At 41.8% G+C, this 15,896-nt stretch overlaps 1 protein-coding gene across 2 annotated transcripts; it reads right to left on the bottom strand.

Annotated features, from left to right (window-relative positions):
• Positions 1 to 761: 761 nt before the first annotated feature.
• tbc1d17 (TBC1 domain family, member 17) lies at positions 762 to 15,088 on the bottom strand. Of its 2 annotated transcripts, none has more exons than XM_066642161.1 (17): positions 14,965 to 15,088; positions 12,936 to 13,031; positions 12,232 to 12,309; positions 11,738 to 11,855; positions 10,938 to 11,124; positions 10,546 to 10,657; positions 10,113 to 10,283; positions 9,813 to 9,941; positions 8,286 to 8,389; positions 7,864 to 7,958; positions 7,155 to 7,271; positions 6,254 to 6,354; positions 5,984 to 6,083; positions 4,850 to 4,947; positions 4,564 to 4,680; positions 4,098 to 4,184; positions 762 to 3,895 (listed from the first exon to the last, which is right to left on the bottom strand). In XM_066642161.1, exons 1-17 carry the CDS (start codon positions 14,983 to 14,985, stop codon positions 3,710 to 3,712), a joined length of 1,917 nt encoding a protein of 638 aa, XP_066498258.1. In that variant the 5' UTR covers positions 14,986 to 15,088; the 3' UTR covers positions 762 to 3,709. The 2 variants fall into 2 exon arrangements, with proteins under 2 accessions (XP_066498258.1, XP_066498259.1); XM_066642162.1 differs by having other exon boundaries at positions 9,813 to 9,938.
• Between the last annotated feature and the right edge of the window lie 808 nt (positions 15,089 to 15,896).

Genomic DNA, 15,896 nt, shown 5'->3' with positions numbered 1-15,896 from the left:
CCACTAGTGTTTTTTTGGGGGTGGGGGGTCCACTGCTGATTAAACAGAACTTTAGAAAAAAGGCCACATTTTAACACTTTCCCCATTCACAGTCCAAAAATTTTCCTTCTTTACTATTCTTTATGAATTACATTAGTAAATCGTATTAATCCAGTACAATATCAACATTTTGTATCAGGCTTATACTCATTGTTTTATCTCTTGGAGCTGTTGGTAATAATTAAACATGAGTTACATCCTGTACAGGACAGTAATCTGAGTGGTCCGGTGGTGGACCAGCAGTGGTCTACAGTCAGTGGTGTGCCAACCTTTTTACGCCAGTGGACCAATATATGCTCGCTGTCTGGGCTGCGATACACTGGTGCCCTGTGTGGCCTACAGAAAATGAGTGAATGACTAATTGAATGAAACAGGAGTTTTCAGGGGCTCCACAAGTCTTTACCAAGGCAGTATTAGGGAATTAGACGTGCTTTTTGTCTATGAATTTCCCTCTTAAGCAGCGTGTAAGCTTTAATGTAATCCTCAGCTAATGGCTAATAATGGGGCTTTATCTGGAGGAGCATCTCTCCATGGTGAAAAGGGCAGACGGCCACAGAGCCACTTTATTATTTATGAGGCTGTAAAAGATCAACAGATTGAAGAGGACCAGAGAGGGGGGGAGGAGTGAGGGGGAGAGAAAAGGGCGTGAAAAAGAGAGAATAGAAAAGAGAAGAAAACATAATATTACATTACGTGAAAACAAAAAGGCAGACAGCATCTGTGTACAGTTTATTTCAGATAGAATCGTTAAAGTTAGGGCACATACAGCCATGGTTAACCACACAACAAAGAAAATATATCTGTATTTATATATGTATACATGTTTTTATTAGAGTACGCCGGGTTCTCATGCTTATGTAGAAAAAAAAAAAAGAAATGCTATCACAAATGAGTCACCCTTTTTACCCTAAAATGGAGGGAGGGACAGAGAGTGAGACAGAGAGAGAGAGACATATATATGGTTCATAATAACAATAGGATAAAACCATAGATTATGAAATAAATACATGAAACTGCATGATTTAAATGTTAGCTACACATCAGACAGCAGAAATATTAAAGGGGAATTGCACCTGTACAAACTTGAAGTGATGGTGCTTTGGTTTGGTGTTTCTAGAGAAACTTAATCCGAATTGTTCTCAGCGGTGGTGAATGGAACCAGACGTCCACCTCTATAAGCTTCTGAGTTATTTCATGAAATGACTTTTGAGAAAAAAAAAGTTTAATAAAGTTTTTTTCTAAAATGTTAAATCTTAAAATAAAAAATAAAAATAAAAAAGCTTTTCAGTAAAAACAGCCCTCCAAATACACTTAATATTTTTTGATTTCCCAGTTTCCCCATCCTCCCCGTTCCATACGAAGCTCTAGTAAATGTGTGGAGGTCACTGCTGGTGGCAGAGAGGAAATACCACGCTGAATGTGTGTTGGAAACCTGGAGACACCTGGTCCCATTCACTGCCACTGGAAAGAGTTCAGAGTTCACAAGTTCCTCTATAATTAACCACTTCACACCTAAACAAACTCTCTCCATCACTTTGTTCACAGCTCAAACACGGCACTGTGCAGATCTTCGTCTTATTAAACCAGTGGAATACCCCTTTAGAGGAACACTCCACCCAAAATTGGTCAAAAGAAAGCTCTTAAAGGCAAGTCAGCACAATCTAAATTGCATAATGCTAACATCATGCTGTGACTAGCTTTAAATCATCACCAGCAATGTTAGCATTTACGGGGAATTAATGCGCGGTTGGAAACATAAGTGAAAGCATAAAAACCAAAGCTGTAAATGGTAAAGTTGTTCTTAAAACTCACTCTCTCCTCAGGGTCTCCGCACAATGCCCCTTCATCGCTAACACACAGTGATAATAACACAGACTGTTCCAGAAGAGGGGGGGGGGGGGTGGCAGAGTGGGAAACGTGGGAAACTGAAAGCTGTGACACAACTTTGGGCCAGTGGAATTTTAAGATGCAAAGCACCTCATGGAACAGGTTTGTAGTTTATTCACTCTTTCATTCACCCAACCACGCTCACGGCTTGCTCACCTACTAATTACACTCACTCAGTCATTCACCCACATATATACTGGCACATTCACGTACTATTTTATACACATACATACACCCTTACTGTTAGGAATGGCTCCAGAAGGGGGTGCTGTATCGTGCTACATATAAAAGACACCCTGCATCCTTATCATTTAAATACAGGTCAAACTGTAGCCAAATCACGGCTATTTGATTCGATTGACATTTCACATACCGTCCCAAACAGTTCCAATTGTTTTTTTTAATAATAACAGTAACAATAATAAAAATATTAATTATAAAATAGTGATTTCCTTATTCATCCCTTCTTATGAAAATACAGTTTTATAAAGTCCAGCATTCACTCGCTCGCAGCACTCATCCCTTTCAGCTACACAACACCACCAATGAGTTCATAATCATTCACAAGCATCCCATAAGGCTTAGCCCGAGCTTAATATATATATTCTTTTACATTTTCTAACCTGTTTTCTGTCTGCTGCATGTGCCGTGTGTATTTTTTCACCATGTGTACGTTCAAGAATTCACTTACAGCAGAAATCAGGGGGCAGTGGCTGAATTCAGGCCAAATATTTGTATACAACCACTACTAATTACTGAATTAATCTATTTAATGTGCACCCATCGTTCCACACAAACATGGAACACTCTGGAGCAGCTGCACATGAGCCTACGTTCACCTGCCTAATGCAAAGCATGTGTTAGAGGGCTGTAAAGCCGCACAGCATTGTGCTGTCGAGCAGTGGGGCCTTATTCTCTGAAGTGATGGAGCTAGAGTGGGGTTTGGGATCCAGAACTGATCCTAATCCTCACCCCCACAGCAATGTTCGAGTGCAAAGCCTTCTCAGAGGCAGTAAATGCAGAGGAACAAAGTCCTGAAGAATGCCCTTTATTTCAGACAAAATGTTGTATGGTAAGTTCAGAACGTCCATTTGGGACCTTTTGGGTACCGGAAAACTGATTATTATTAACACATACTGCACTGACAGTGCAATGCATAGTCACAGGTATAATACTCATTTACACAATTCAGAAACTGCCCACTGGCTTCATCTATAAGGGATATTTATGTCGAATGTCAAGCCCTGCATCACTGGGCATTGAGTCGTGTCACAAGTCACTGGGAATCAAAACAAAGTGGAGTCTAAAATCACTTGGATACATTAGTATTCCAAGTCCAGTCAGTGGGAACTAAGCATGTGAGTCCGAGGCATGTGAATCCGAGCTGAGTCACAGTCTTCTTGGAATCTCGTCCAAGCCATGAGTCACTTGGATGAAGCTCTGAGTCGACTCACAAGTCGCCAAAATGAGTTGATTCATGAGTCACTTGGAATTATCCAATGTGTCATCTGGGTATTGAGTTGAGTCACAAATCTTTGGAAATGGAGTCAGTTCCCATCCCAGTGATTTGTGACTAGACTCTGAGATTCAGAGTCTGACTGCGAGTCAGAGTCAAGTGTGGAGACACAGTGTTATGAATCAAGTCTCAAGGCTCTGTTATGAGTTGATTTATCTGTCACTAGAAATAGGAATCTATAGGAATTGGAGTCATGAGTCACTGGGAGTCGACACATATACAGCAGGACTGTAGACTGCTGGAGTGAGCCTTTAAGCTGAGAGTGAATTATGGGTAAGTGGGCTGTGAGCGTTGTGGTGTGTGGCTGAGGTTTGATTGACAGGCAGCTGCCCCACGAGGTTCTGAGTGTGTGAGGAGTGTGTCTGTTTCTCTGGACTCGGACTCTAGAGCAATATCATGAGAAATGGAGGGGAGACACACTCCCAGAACCTCCTGCACCTTCACTGGTAGTTCCTAGAAAGAGAAAGAAAGAGAGAGAGAATGAAAGAGAGAGACTTCAGAATTTTTTAAATCTTGGTGGCCTTAGACTTCTGTATTTTCTAAATATATTTAAAGCGAGGCAATTCTAATGAAGGCTAAGGCTAGTTCCACAGTTGAACAGAGCACACTGCTGAAATGCTGCAAAGTGCTGACGTGTATGTCTGTGTTTTCTCACCTTGCACAGAGTGAGCTGCAGGTAGATTCCCTCTGCTTCCCTCAGCACCATCTGCAGATCCAGCTTCATGTTCAGTTCATTAATGTGCTGCAAAACACACACACACACACCCTCTTCACTATGTTTTCATTCCATTTTCTCCCATTTCCACCCACTAGAACCCCAGAGGGTGCAGGCAGCCCATGCTTGCTCTGAGACAAGTGAAGCTGCACCACATGGTTCCTAACTGCTGCTAACACAACACAACTGGAGGAGAACACTAACTGCCCACGCATCATTCTGAGTGACAGAGGGCCATCCTGCTCACCCAAACAGCATAAAGCCCATTGCTCTCTCTCGGTCCTCCAGTTACAGGTGGCTGTGGCATCAATATGGAGAAAAAAGCCCTGTCCAGATCACAGGACCAAGGCTGAGGCAGTTCCTAGGTGTTTTCACACTATTCCACCTTCTCACACATAACACATACCTTCAGTATTGTGTTAAAATCATGGTTTGATCCAATCAGTTCCCCCTTCTGAGACTCCAGAATGGCGCAGGCCATCAGCAGATGGAAGTTTTCACATGGCAAACGGGTCCACAGAACCTGTACACACACACAGAGAGAGAGAGAGAGAGAGAGAGAGAGAGAGAGAGAGAGAGAGAGAGAGAGAGAGAGAGAGAGAGAGAGAGAGAGGTGGGGTGCTTTCAGTTTATATAAGAGACTACACAGTGGTGACAATGAAGATCAAACATATTTGTGTATTTTCTGTTACCTCCCACAGGTGGAGGATGTCCTCAAAGGGGAACTCTCTCTTGTACCAGATGAGCAGCCAGCGGAAACAAAAGCACAGAGAACCGCTGTCCTGAGAATCTGGCGCGAACACACAAACACACATATATGATTTAATATTCAATTTAATTTAATATAGTCAGCTCTCTGTATCCAATATTAAGTGTACAAAAAATATAAGCGTATTTTTATGTACCTTCTCCTGCTCTGTTGTCTTTTATGGTAACTGTTGTGTAGATTTAAAACTGACCATTGTTGTTTTATATTAAAAAACAAACTACAAATTATGCATCAAAACACTAATTTCAAGACCAGGAACATTGAGATCCCCATAAATCGTATAAACCTAAACTTACACGTACGTTTGGACATGATATTATCTCCAAGAACAGAAAACAATTCAACACAGTCTTCTGCTGCTTTTATATTTTCTTACTTGCCTAATACATAGATGTTATATGTTATTGAATAAAATGACAACTCTTACCATAAAATGACAGAAGTAGGAGAATGTTTTGATTTTTAATTATACATTACACAAAATGGCTTTAAACATATTTGAACTCCTAACAAAACAAATCCAAATTAAAACAATTCTAAAAATGCAGTTTTATGAAGGTTTTTTGAAGTTAAAATTGCGTAAAAATGTTAAGAGTTTAAAAATATTTAAAGTAAATTAAAGTAAAGACCTAGCCACTCCCACCTCTCCAACAAAACAAGCTTTTTCCAACACACAGCAGCAGATAAACTGAATTTTAGCATTAATAAGTTGACACAAACGTTATGAGCAATGAATAGTCTGTAGATATTGCAGATACTAATATTTCTTACTTCGTAAATGTTTTTTTTTCTCCAGCCACTTGACTGAAAGTTTAAAAAGCTCACATTAGTTCTGTTATTTCCCCCCCTCTAATTCACACATGGAGTGGCCATACTGAACTTAGGCTCATGTGCAGCTGCTTCAGAGCATTTCATTTTGCTTTGTGCTTTTCTATAAAGTTTATAACAACTGTGAGCACACAGCTGAACGCCCGAGTCAGCCACTGACGCGTCTAAAATAATTTGAATTCACCTCTAATTACAAGTGTCCATACAAGTGTGCGTGAGTGCGTTTTACCGAGATAGTCACAGAGCTCTGGATCCAGAGCTCTCAGCAGGAGACTGAGCTGGAGAAGCTGCTGTTTCATGGCCTCCTGCGATTCCTCGAAATTCTGGTGCTGAACACAAACACACACACAAAGAGCTAAAGATGATATTCACTACACGAGTCCCATTAGCTCTCACCACCAAAGTTTGTAATAAATTGGAGACATCAGTGTTCAGTAATTTAATTAACAAAAGCCTGCTTCTGAGTTAAAAAAATATTTTCAAAAATATTCTGACTGACCACAAGCTCCATGAAGCCAGTCAAACACCAGAAGGACTCCACTTCATTCTGTGTGACGAAGAGGAGAGGGGCCAGGAGGTCGCTCATACCCTGGACATACCCTACACAGAGAAACAGAGTAGAGTATTATTTATTCATTCATTGTCTGTAACCCTTATCCAGTTCAGGGTCGCGGTGGGTCTGGAGCCTACCCGGATTTACTGGGTACAGGGCGGGAACACACGTGTGTTTTTGGAGCATGGGAGGAAACCGGAGCACCCGGAGGAAACCCACGCGGACACAGGGAGAACACACCACACACCTAACACACAGTCACCCGGAGCGGAACGCAAACCCACAACCTCCAGGACTCGAGGCCCACAGAGGGTCTGTGCGACTAACACTACCTGCTGCTCCAGTGTACCGTCCTGAGTTGAGTATTAACTGGACTTTATTTAAGCCATCAGTTCAACAGATAACACATAATCTCATAAAATACTGTTAAACTTAATTTGCCATTTCATGTTTCAAGTTAAAAGGAGAGTAAATTTTAAGACCCAGCAGAAATGTTGAAAAAGCGCACCCCCATATCCCCATTATCCCACAAACTCTCAGAACCGTCTAGATGTTTCACTGCATTGTAAAACAAATCAACCTTTATCAACCACTTAAAAAGAACAAAACCACATCACAGTCCTCACCAGACTCCAGTTTTCTTTTGGCACTAAAATAAATTAGCAATTTTAACCTGACCGGAAATACGTTTTATCAATATGCAGTTCTGCTTCTGACAGCACAGAAACCGTAGAACAAAAACGAGAGAGAGAGAGAGAGAGAGATAGATGTGCTCCAATATTAATACAGAAACAGTGCCCCTCAGTGGCGGAGGGGTGTAACTGCGGTGTGTGGAATTGAGACTTACCCAGGTCAAAGTTGTACATGCAGTAGGTCATCAGCACGTCGTGGAGAAGTTTCAGGCCTGGGTTCTCGTTTCCGGAGAAGAAGGGATTTTGACGGTCTGTACGGTTCACGTCTCGCTCTGTCCAATCATAGCACAGCGATGCATCAAACATCAAAGCACAAGGAACAGCCAAAAAGGTACAGGAAGGTAATGGGAGTCTGTAGCATTTAGCAGTTAGCACTGTGCAAGTCGCTAACCTAAATCACCTGGTCTGAGTCTAATGGGTCTGCACTTGGGTGTCCCTCAGAAATCTGTCTGGGTGGTCTTGTTTCACAGTGTGTGGGTTGGTGGGTTCCATTTACACACATTAATGTGCGCATGCCCTGAACGTGATCTTTTCATAACATCCCCTTTTTACAAATTTTTACAAGTTAACACCACTGTAACATGGTGTTATCTATAAACACAAAGTTGTTTTATAAGTAGTCCAGTCATATTTACAGCACTGTACTGAAATCAGTTGGGGATGATGGGGTCCCTATCCTCCTTCAGAAGTTACATAGTTCGTTTTCTGCAGTGCTAAACCCAGACAACCAAGGACAGTGGCTCTATTCTCCCTCAGCAGAGCATTACAATGATTTTGAAGCTGTCATTTTAAAGTAAAAATATTACATTGTGTTCCTTTAAAAAAATTTAATTGGCCAGCAGGTTGATAAGCAGTTGAACTAACCAATCAGGCTGCGGTATCCTCGCAGGAGGGAGTTTCTCATCTCTTGCTCTTCACTGACGGATTTCCACTGAACCTTCATCCTGAAATACTCATCCCTGCAGAGGACAGGTAGAGCATTTATAAACAGGCAACATATTCATTACTCAGACTAACATGATATTTACCTGAACCACATTAATGGTGGAACAGAGCACCAGTGCATCAAACATTCACCCAGTCTCTCTCTCACACACACACACACACCTGTGGTGGCTGTGGGATGAAACCAGAGCACCTGGAAGAAACCCATGCAGACACAGGGAGAACACAACACACTTCTGACAGACAGTGACCTGAGGTGGGCACTGAACCCAGGAGCCCGAGACCCTGCTAATGCTGCCCCCTGAGCCACAACACAAATGTTATAAGACAGTAACACTCACGTTTTGACTCTGATGATGTCCTCCCTCTCTTTGGTCGTGCTGTTCCAGGGATAAAATCCCAGCAGGAATTTCCACACTTCCTTCCTCAGAGAAGGAATAATGCCCTGGCAAATGGACACCAACCATCAGCATCACACTGCCCCCATTCCTTAAATCAAATTACTGAGCAAAGTATTGAATTGACTCAAGACTCAAAAAGTTAGCTTAACAGTGCTAATGGAAACAGGGCTGTGACACACTGCTTATTGATTAGTCTATTAACTAGCATTAGTAAGGCTGGGCAATTAATCAAAATCGACCTTCAGAAATTCTAATCAATATAATCTTGTCTGTATCAGTTATATTGATTATTATTATTATTCTGTCCCCACTGTGGGTTCATATACTGTCCCTTTAAAACCACACTACAAAGCTGTAGTCACATGATTCAGCTCCTATCTGCCACATGGAAGCAACCTACACACAGAGGCTGACCGAGTGACTCGAGCTCGTACCAAAGAAAAACACAGCTGTGGTTTGGATGTGCTGCATTTTGACTATAATTAAAGAATAATATAATAATGAAACTGAACAACAGGAAGTCAAATGTAAACACTGAGTAAAAACAGTTTCAGCCAAAGCACAATTACACACCAAATATAAACAGTGCTCAGAAAACGAGAGAGGAACAAGAAATATCCCAGCTTTAAAACTGGAGCATATTCACAGCACAAGCCTCATCACTGAACTATGAGGGTCACAAATACAACAACAATATAATCGCTCATTAATCGGAATTGTGGTAAAATGTACAATTAATTGTGATATTGTTTCGCCCAGACTAGTGTTTTCTCCTGAGGTTAGTGTCTGAGCATTAATGAGGATGTGTTCTAACCCTTTTTTTTTTTTACCACGGATGAACAGAGTTCTGGGGTCAAGACATGCTTCAGTTTAAAAAAAAAAAAAATAATAAAAAAACCCACATGGGTTAAATAAAAGAGCACTAATTCAATATTAATGTATATCGCAATATAAAATGTTTCAATAACAATGATATGATTTCATTTTCAATATGCATTATTTACAGCATCTGTCACTGACCGAAGGTTATTAGAGGCCGCTGTCATCAGTTCAGCTTTCACTTTTAAATTTGCTTTAAAATTATTTCTATTGACAAAGACAAGAGGTTAATGTTTGATGGTGATGTCAGGTTTCTTGTTTGTTCTTAGATGTTTTTCAGTAGATTTTATGTTGTTTATATAGATATCAGATTTATATCATATCGACCAAAATTAAGAATATGTTATGATATAGATTTTGGCCGGCCCTCAGTTAAAATATATATACCCTCTCCTCCAGCCTCCTGACCGACCGTGCTCAAGGCTGTCTCAGGCTAATGTCCCGTTTTAAAAATAGCTCAGACCGTGTTTTAGAAACTGCCTTGCTTTCCGTCAGAATGTCTGTATGGATCAAGGGAACGTCACAGGTCTCTTTGGATTTTAGTAAACAACTTGTCGACCTGTCAATCAGTCAACGTTATCCACCTACCCCTCTAAACACCAGCTCCTTGACCTTCTGTGGATCTGTAACACGGCCCTCAGGGTCCAGAAACTGCTCCCAGTTATCCAGAGGCTGTCCCCTGGTCACCTCTGGCCGAGGCCCCAACTCTGCCCCCTGCTGGCACAATACAAAACAACATTTCTCAACTGATTCAACTGCATCAGCAATGTTTATTTTAATATTTAATAATAATGGAATTTAATTCCATTATTTGTGAGTGGAGCAATTTCCTCTGATACTCCTCATCCCCCCTGTATTTCAAATATGAAACAATAAACAAATTCTTACGCAGGTTATGAGCTCGAAGCCTGGCTCGTCGTCGGACGGGTGGGGCATTTGTGGGTCTAGTGCTGAGCGAGAGTGTAAAGGAGACTCTGGGGGTCTTAGGGCCCCTCTGAAGAAATTTGTCACCTTGGAGAACCCTCCAAAAGTGGTGGCATAGGGGTCTTGGATGAACCTCTGTATAGAAAACACCCAAACAAGGATTAAGACCCAAAAATGACATGTTTCAAGTAAGAAAACTGTAAAAAAATAGCTGTAATTTTACAGCAGCATTCTGTTTAATGTATTCTTAAACTGCAGTATGTTATTTTGTTTTTCTATAAATCGGGGAAGTGGAGCTTTTGCTGCCATGGAATGACTGTGAAATACTTAACAGTGCTATATACTGACAGTACTTTTACTGACTTTACAGACAAAACCGCGTGAGTGGTTTACGCACAGAGACGAGGTCTGAACTGGCGTCATCAAATAACTGCAGCTCATCAAACGACTGAGAGAGAGCACCGGAGTCATGAGGATACGCCAGAAACAAACGTCCATCCACTGGAGACCTGCGAGAGCAATAAATACACAGCTCATTTTAGCTCACGTAGAATCATCACTAACAAACTGGTACTGGCCTGACCTGACATGACACAGCAAAAATATCCTGCCAATATCATGTCAATAAAACTGAGATGAATACAGAAAGAATGAGAGAGAGAGAGAGAGAGTGAGTGAGTGAGAGAGAGAGAGACAGAACAGAGAGTGTGAGACATTCTTTTTGAGAAAGAAAGAGAGTATGAAGAGTGAGTAGAGAGAGAGAGAGAAATGTATTGAGTGTATACTGACGGCGCGAGTCTGATGTATCTCTGCATGGCTCTGAGCAGCTCTCTGGTTCCTCCTCTGTGGAAGTGCAGTGGAGGAAGAGGGTCTCCTCCTCGACTCGTCAGCACCATAAAGTTTCTACCGAGGGAGAAACGAGCTCGCCGTAGAGAGTACAGCTCTGTCAGAGGCAGAGAGAACGAGCCCCAATGACCTGAGCACAGAGGACACACAGAAACCCACCAGATGGGTTACAACACAGCAGCTTTTCAGGCTTCTGACCAAATCTGTCTCATTAAAAGTGAACGATTGTTTCTGTAAGGATACACCCTCAGGATCCTCACAGGGTGGTGGATCATTCTCAGCGCTGCAGTGACACTGTGTGTTGTGCTGGTGTAGAGTGGATCAGACACAGCAGTGCTGTTGGAGTTTTTAAACCCTGTGTCCACTCACTGTCCACTCTGTGAGACACTCCTCCCTCGTTGATCCACCTTGTAGATGTAAAGTCAGAGACAGTACTTCATCTGTAGCTTCACAGTGTGTGTTGGTCATCCTCTAGTTTTTCATCAGTGAAAGAGGAAGCTGTCGGCTGGATGTTTTTGGTCGGTGAACTATTCTCAGTCCAACAGTGACACAGAGGGCTTTAAAAACTCCAGCAGCACTTCTGTGTCTGATCCACTCACGCCAGCACAACACACACTAACACACCACCACCACGTCAGTGTCACTGCATCACAGTTTGGAAAGAATTCTCCTGCGATAAAGAAAAGCCCAGCCCTGATCCTGGGTGTGGACAGAGGTATTCAGGTGATGTAGGTGTGTTGTACCTGTCTCTCTGACAGGAGCTTGCACCTTCTCTCTGCTCTGCTTCACTGTGCTGATCACAGCCCAGTCAGGCTCATACCCCGGGTCAAACTTGGTCTCCTCCTCCCCTCCTTCACCCTCCTTTCACAACAGAATTACACAGGAAGAGTCAAAGAGAAGTGAGAAAGTCAGGTTCACGGTCTGCATGGATGGTTTCCACTTAAAGTACCACTAAGTAGTATTTTTTGTAAGCCTTATCCAGTTCAGGGTGGCGGTGGGTCCAGAGCCTACCCAGAATCACTGGGCGCAAGGCGAGAACACACCCTGGAGGAGGCGCCAGTCCTTCACAGGGCAACACACCCTCACACATACACACACCTAGAACTTTTATCAGAACACACAGCAGAACGCGGCTGCGACTGCATTGTAATGTATGAAGGGTCAAAGTAAGATTTAACAACACTCAGTAATTCCTCTAAAGCTCTTATACTTCAATATACTGGAATAACATTTGTACCTTTTTGGCGTAAAAAACCGCAGGAGCGTTCTTCCCTTCATCCTGAACCGGGCTCCACTCCAAAATTGGCTCACCGTCCTGTCAGGGTTTCAACAGTCCTTAGTTACACTTTCATCTCAGAGAGAGTTAAGAGAAGATATATATGACAACTGTATACATTGGAACATATTTGATCCTCTGATCATCTTCAGTAAGTAAGTTTGGATCCCAAAGGTTTAGAGGGAGCTCCATTACAAGAAACAACACAGCTCCCCTGCTCCACAATACACCCCTCCAGGCCACACTTTGTATCGGGAAAAGTAATCACTGGCTCGTATGTAGCTTTAGAATATAAAACACGTATTAATTGTGTAATGTACCTCATTAGTTCATGTCTCTGCTCATATCCCTGCTGTTCACAGAGTCTCCATCAAAATACAATGTATTCTTGCCTTTAAACTATCTTCTGCTTTTTTTTTTTATTATTTTTTTTTTTTTTTTACATCACCATGCACCAGTGGGTGGGGAAAAGTAACATCTACCCACCGTGAGGTTTCACTTCCCCATCCCTCCACCAGAGAAAGTACTCAGCTACTGTTTGTCAGTGTTTCACTTGCAAATGCACCACATGATTCATGTTAATGTTACAGTATGGGAGCTCACTCTTTGGAAGGCCTGTCCAGATAATTATGGACGGTGGATGGTTTTGTATCTGTATCTCTTACCAGTTCTACAATGCGGATGAATCCAGGAATGGTGGTGTCCTGGTTGCTCCTTTTGGCGTTGGTGTGGAGGTAAACCCCCTCCTTCTCAAAGATCAGCTGTGATTAAACACACACACACACACAACCTTCAGACTGGAGCAGGGACGGGGTTCAAGGTGATTTAGACCATGACTCACGCTCACATGTGTGATTTATAAGTCCAATGGAAAGTACTAGCACTCAGGGTCAACAGTACACCTCAGCTGGAGCTATTTCAATATTCCCATATTCTTAATCTGATTTTTATTTAATCCCCAGACATATGTACAACTCCAAACCAGCCTCTCTGCCCTGTATACTGTCTTCTAGATCAACTCTTTAGTGTCGCAGCCCAGTGTCAGCTAAGGATTATTAACATGGGAAAAAGACCAAGATCATTTTCTTAGATTTCTCTCTCTTTTATAAATCGGGTATCTTTCAACAGTTATACTTGTAGTATTAGGCCTGCTGAGAGATGGATAGGAGCCAGTTACATCTTTTCCAGTACATTTACTTAAAGAAAAAACACATTTTTACTGTACATTTACTGCTTCAAAATCCCTGTGATGCTCCACTGATCAGTGAGGGGGAGATTAGAGAAGCCAGGGAATTGGAATGAAATCCTTACTGTTTGTCATCTCTATATTTAGTTCCTATTCACACATTATTTTAACTGAGAAACACTAACCAGAAGATGGATTCATGACTCTGCACATGCTTTTCTCATTCACTTTTCACCTTACTCATGTTAAGCTACTCCTCAAGTGAATGAAATCAGTTCTTGGTCTTAACAACAACTTTTTTGTCCTTAGGGTTAGTGTTAGGATCAATAACCTTTATTTTAGGTCAATGACCCATTAAACATTCCTGTTAATGTTGAGTTCTCAGTACTGGGCTGGTAAAAAGTCAACAAAGTATGGTTTTATCAGTTTAGCCAGACTTAAGAACTTAAGAAACATGGCAAAAGTGTCCACTAACTAGAGCCAGATAACTTAAGAAGTCAAATTGCATTTATAATACTTGAGGCATATGTCTTGCCGGGGGCGGGGGGTACTCCATGAAGCAGGATTTCTCAGTTAGCCGGATAAATTGAGTGCAAAGTTGAGGACTGTCCAATAGAAATGTCCCGAACCCCTGTTTTTCTTATTGGACACTTCTGAGGGCTATTGCACAAAGAAGGATTTCTCCCTTAGCCAGCTAACTTAAGCCCAAAGTCAAGCCTTTCCAGTAGGAACAGAGCTGAAGGTGGTAACCATTGGACAGTCCTCAAATCTGGGCTTAAATTAGCTGGCTTACTGAGAAATCATGCTTTGTGGGATTCCCCTGACTTGTTTCTCAGATAACCACTTAAGTCCAAGGTGTCTAATTACTAGAGGAAAAGCAGGGTTTCTTGGTTTAGCCAGCTCACTTAAATCCAGTGTTGAGGAATGTCAAATCTGAATGTCTCTCAGCTTTACTTCTATTGGAAGGGCTTGACTTAAGGCTTAAGAAATCCTGTGGGTGTAATACAAATTAGGAATCTCAGTTTAACCAGCTAACTTAAGCTCAAAGTCAAGTATGTCCAATAGGAACAGAGCTGAGGGAGATTCCTAATGGACAGTCCACAACTTTGGGTTTAACTTACCTGTCTAACTGAGAAATCCTTCTTGGTGTCGTACCCCTCCCTTGATAAACAGGTTCTTTACTTAATAAAACAATAAAAACAGATACAAAATGAGGCTCCATATAAACAGATCTCTCTAGTAAATCCGAGGCCTGGGACATTCCTCTAGAGTTTAACCAGATAAACTGAGGGACCTGGGTTTTTAAATGTCTTTAAACCAGACTTAATCACTTAAAAACGGAGCTAAAATGGACACACAGATCAGCCGGAGCCTTAACCTACATGTGACGTCACTGGCTTCACTATCAGAGCCTAAGGTCCAGATCGGATCCAAACAGCAGCGAAAACAACAGCCCCGAGCCCATCCCCAAAAGCCGCTCCACACTGCCCCGTCCATCCTTCACTTACCCTGCGGTTCCCGGCCTCCATCCCGCGCTGTTTCTGCCTCTATGATAAAAAGATAAATCACCAAAACAACAGCAGCCCTCCTTCCGCCCTGCCGTCGAGGCCCCGCCCACTATCACACGCTCCGTCACGTGATCAGTGACGCTATGTTTACTTCGATGTTTATTTATTTATTTATTTATTTCCATCGTTGTTTAATCAGGGACACTCATATACGTATACACAGACCAGCCATAACATTAAAGCCATCCAGAAATTGTAGTTCTACAGTTACAGACTGTATTCCATCTGTTGCTCTGCATACTTTGTTAGCCAACAAGGGGGGATAACTTAAGCCCAAAGTCAAGCCTGTCCAATAAGAACAGAGCTGAATGAGATTCCTATTGAACAGACTTCAACTTTAGGCTTAAGATAGCTAATACCCAGGTATGATTTCGGTGGTGGATCATTCTCAGCGCTACAGTGACACTGATGTAGTGGTGGCGTGTTAGTGTGTGTTGTGCTAATACAGAGTGGATCAGACACAGCAATACTGGAGTTTTTAAACACTGTGCCCACTCACAAGATAGAGCTGCACACTGTGTTGGATGTCAGTGATAAACTAGAGGACAGCCTTCATCATCAGGTCCTGCAATGAAGCTAATTTTCTGAAAATCACATCAAATCCAAGACCAGTTTTTTAGGTTTTTATACCTTCATTAATTTAATTTTAAGGGGTGTAACCCGCAAGGCTTCATAGAAATCCAAACATTTCTGTCACACGCCTTTATTAACACTATTTGCAAATACAACTTACAAACATGTCATGCCATGTTTAAAAAAAAGAACTTGATGTAGACTGTACATTTTGTGATCATATAGAAATTATTGATTGTTTGATTGTTTAAAATTGTATTTTTGCCAGTTTATTTGGGGTATATCTAGAGAATTTGATT

The sequence above is a fragment of the Hoplias malabaricus genome, chromosome 13 (genome assembly GCF_029633855.1).
Source record: "Hoplias malabaricus isolate fHopMal1 chromosome 13, fHopMal1.hap1, whole genome shotgun sequence".
Lineage (NCBI taxonomy): Eukaryota > Metazoa > Chordata > Actinopteri > Characiformes > Erythrinidae > Hoplias > Hoplias malabaricus.
The sequence above is the reverse complement of the archived record's forward strand: the minus strand, read 5'-3'. Positions and strand labels throughout refer to the sequence as shown.

Excerpts from the sequence above, each read along its gene's own strand:
- tbc1d17 (XM_066642161.1), bottom strand. The coding sequence starts at position 14,985 with ATGGAGGCCGGGAACCGCAGG. Across the intron at positions 9,942-10,112 it reads GCTTCGAGCTCATAACCTGC|CAGGGGGCAGAGTTGGGGCC; the intron begins GTAAGAATTTGT and ends GTATTGTGCCAG. Across the intron at positions 7,272-7,863 it reads AGGATACCGCAGCCTGATTG|AGCGAGACGTGAACCGTACA; the intron begins GTTAGTTCAACT and ends ATGATTGGACAG.